Raw genomic sequence first — 2,138 nt, 5'->3', positions numbered from 1 at the left:
TCTCCACAGCCATGAATGTGAAAAATGGAGGCTAAGGAGAAGGGGGAAATGCAGTTAGCGATCTTTATTCCAATAAAATCTTATATAGAAACCAAATAAACATTATTATATATATAATTTATCTGAATATATATACACACACACGTGTGTGTGTGTGTGTGTGTGTGTGTGTATTCAGATAAAATGGAGTTTCTTGTACTGAAGTGGGGATGAGGATTTAAAGTCTACCCTCTTCGGCTTCCTAATATTCTGAACCCAAGATGGCCTTATAGGAGTTTCAGGAAAACCTTAGGTCTTTGTCATTTCTGCATCAGAGAAGCTAATCACTGGGATGAGATCGCACCTCAAGTATCACCTCACTAAGGTCAGGACTGGCCTTCGTGGGTGTGTCTGGGTCAGGGCGGATGCTAGGCTTACTTGTCATTGACGGGCAAAGGAGCAGTGCAGAACTGCCCAACGATTGTAGTACGGTCTTTTCTCCAAGCCCGGTGGGAGGCCTGAAACTTGAGGTTCACTTGGTGTATCTGGCACTGAGGATCGGGGTGAGCTAGGACTCCTTTCCCGTGCAGTTGCTGTCTAGGTCTGCAAGGAAAAGGGAGAGTAAGTCATAGGACTTTGGCTTTTGCTTCCCCTTGGCTCCTATGGGGCTCTGCTGGCAGCACTGGTCAGCTGTCACACATAAGAATTAGCTCTTTGAAGGTGGGGACCACAGTCCTTTGTATCTCTTCCACTAGCCCCTCTGCTCACACACCCACACCTTTGAATATGAGTCAGAAAATATTTGTTCATTTTTGAAAGTAAACAAGTGGACACTGCAGCAAAATAGTAGCTCTGGGGTTTTCATATTTGGAAAAACGTCCCTCGTTCTTAGATTTTTAGTTAGAAAAGATCCTAACTCTCAGATCCACCAACCTAGAAGTAGAGCCCTCTTTTAGGGCAGTGGTCCCCAACCCTTCTGGCACCAGTGCTCCTATGAAAATCTAATGCCTGATGATCTCAGGTGGAGGTGAGGTGGTGATACTAGCACTGGGGAGAGGCTGCAAATACAGATGAAATTTCGCTTGCTCACCACTCACCTACTGCTGTGCGGCCCGGTTCCTAACAGGCCACAGACTAGTACCGGTCCACGGCCCGGGGAGAGGGGATCCCTGTTTCAGGGCTATGCTATTTTAGACTGAGTATGAACGTAAGGGTGGTAAAAAACAAAGAAACAAACAAAAATATAGGTCTCGAATCCAGACAGAGCTGAGGTGAAATCCAGCTTTTGTCTCTTCCCAGCTGTGTGGCTTTGGACTCACACAGCCCCGGGTCCAAAGCCTGGCTCTCTCACGTGCTAGCTATGAGCTTCAATCACCCGGTTTGGTAGTGTTGACTAAGCCTGGAGGCCCAGAGTGAAAACAGGACCCAGGTCTTTCTTAACCTGCCACGTTGGCCTTGACCCTCCGAATCCCACTGGTTTGTAAGATTCAGGAACCGCTTTGGATCCGAGTCCGATGACAAAGATGGAGGGCAGAGTATGACATGATCAACCTGGAGAGGTGCTACAAAAAGGCCTGTGGGACCCTAGACAAAGGCAAGACTCAGTTTAGAGAAAAGAGGCCAGCCAAGAAAGTCACCAAGCTTGGCACAGGCCAGGCCCACCTCACAGAGCTTCGAGGGTGTTCTGTGGGAGAGAAGGGAAGGGATTTGCCTCCTGTGCCCTGGTCCTGGTCGCCAACCCTTTCGAGTCCTCTCTGAACTCAGAGGCTGTGGGGACTGTGCAGAAGAGGAAGAGTGGGAACATGATTCAGCCAGCGTGTTTGCCCTTTCCTTTTTGGTGTCTGTGGTGATGAAATGTCTTCTTCATGTACTTTGTAACCCAGGGTTAATCATATAGTTTGTTTCTTCCTTTTGAGGAAGATCCTGTATAACTTTGTTTAAAAAGCTACTTCTTTTATAATAAATTTCAGAACTGTTTTGAAATATTTCAGAGGAAAAAATAAGAAAGTCGTTTGCTTTAAGAAGCCGTTTGGATGAAGAAGCTTGCAAACTTGGAGTATGAAGGACTCTGTGAGTAGCCTGAGGACTTGGCCCAAGTAAAATTTCTAATTAGAAGAAAATCTTGGGTTTTTCTAAAGCTATATAAAGTGGGAAAGAAC

At 46.2% G+C, this 2,138-nt stretch overlaps 1 protein-coding gene across 4 annotated transcripts in view; it reads right to left on the bottom strand.

Moving 5' to 3' along the window:
• Positions 1-394: 394 nt before the first annotated feature.
• PLA1A (phospholipase A1 member A) overlaps positions 395-2,138 on the bottom strand; it is a 32,343-nt gene continuing 30,599 nt past the window's right edge. For 2 of the 4 annotated variants that reach the window (XM_025051878.1, XM_006905586.3), the window contains one exon: positions 395-582. In XM_025051878.1, the coding sequence (XP_024907646.1) occupies positions 414-582 (169 nt within the window). In that variant the 3' untranslated portion in view covers positions 395-413. The remainder of the gene's footprint in view (positions 583-2,138) is intronic. The other 2 variants (XM_025051884.1, XM_025051871.1) reach the window with 2 other exon arrangements.

Source organism: Pteropus alecto, unplaced genomic scaffold (genome assembly GCF_000325575.1).
Source record: "Pteropus alecto unplaced genomic scaffold, ASM32557v1 scaffold251, whole genome shotgun sequence".
Lineage (NCBI taxonomy): Eukaryota > Metazoa > Chordata > Mammalia > Chiroptera > Pteropodidae > Pteropus > Pteropus alecto.
The sequence above is the reverse complement of the archived record's forward strand: the minus strand, read 5'-3'. Positions and strand labels throughout refer to the sequence as shown.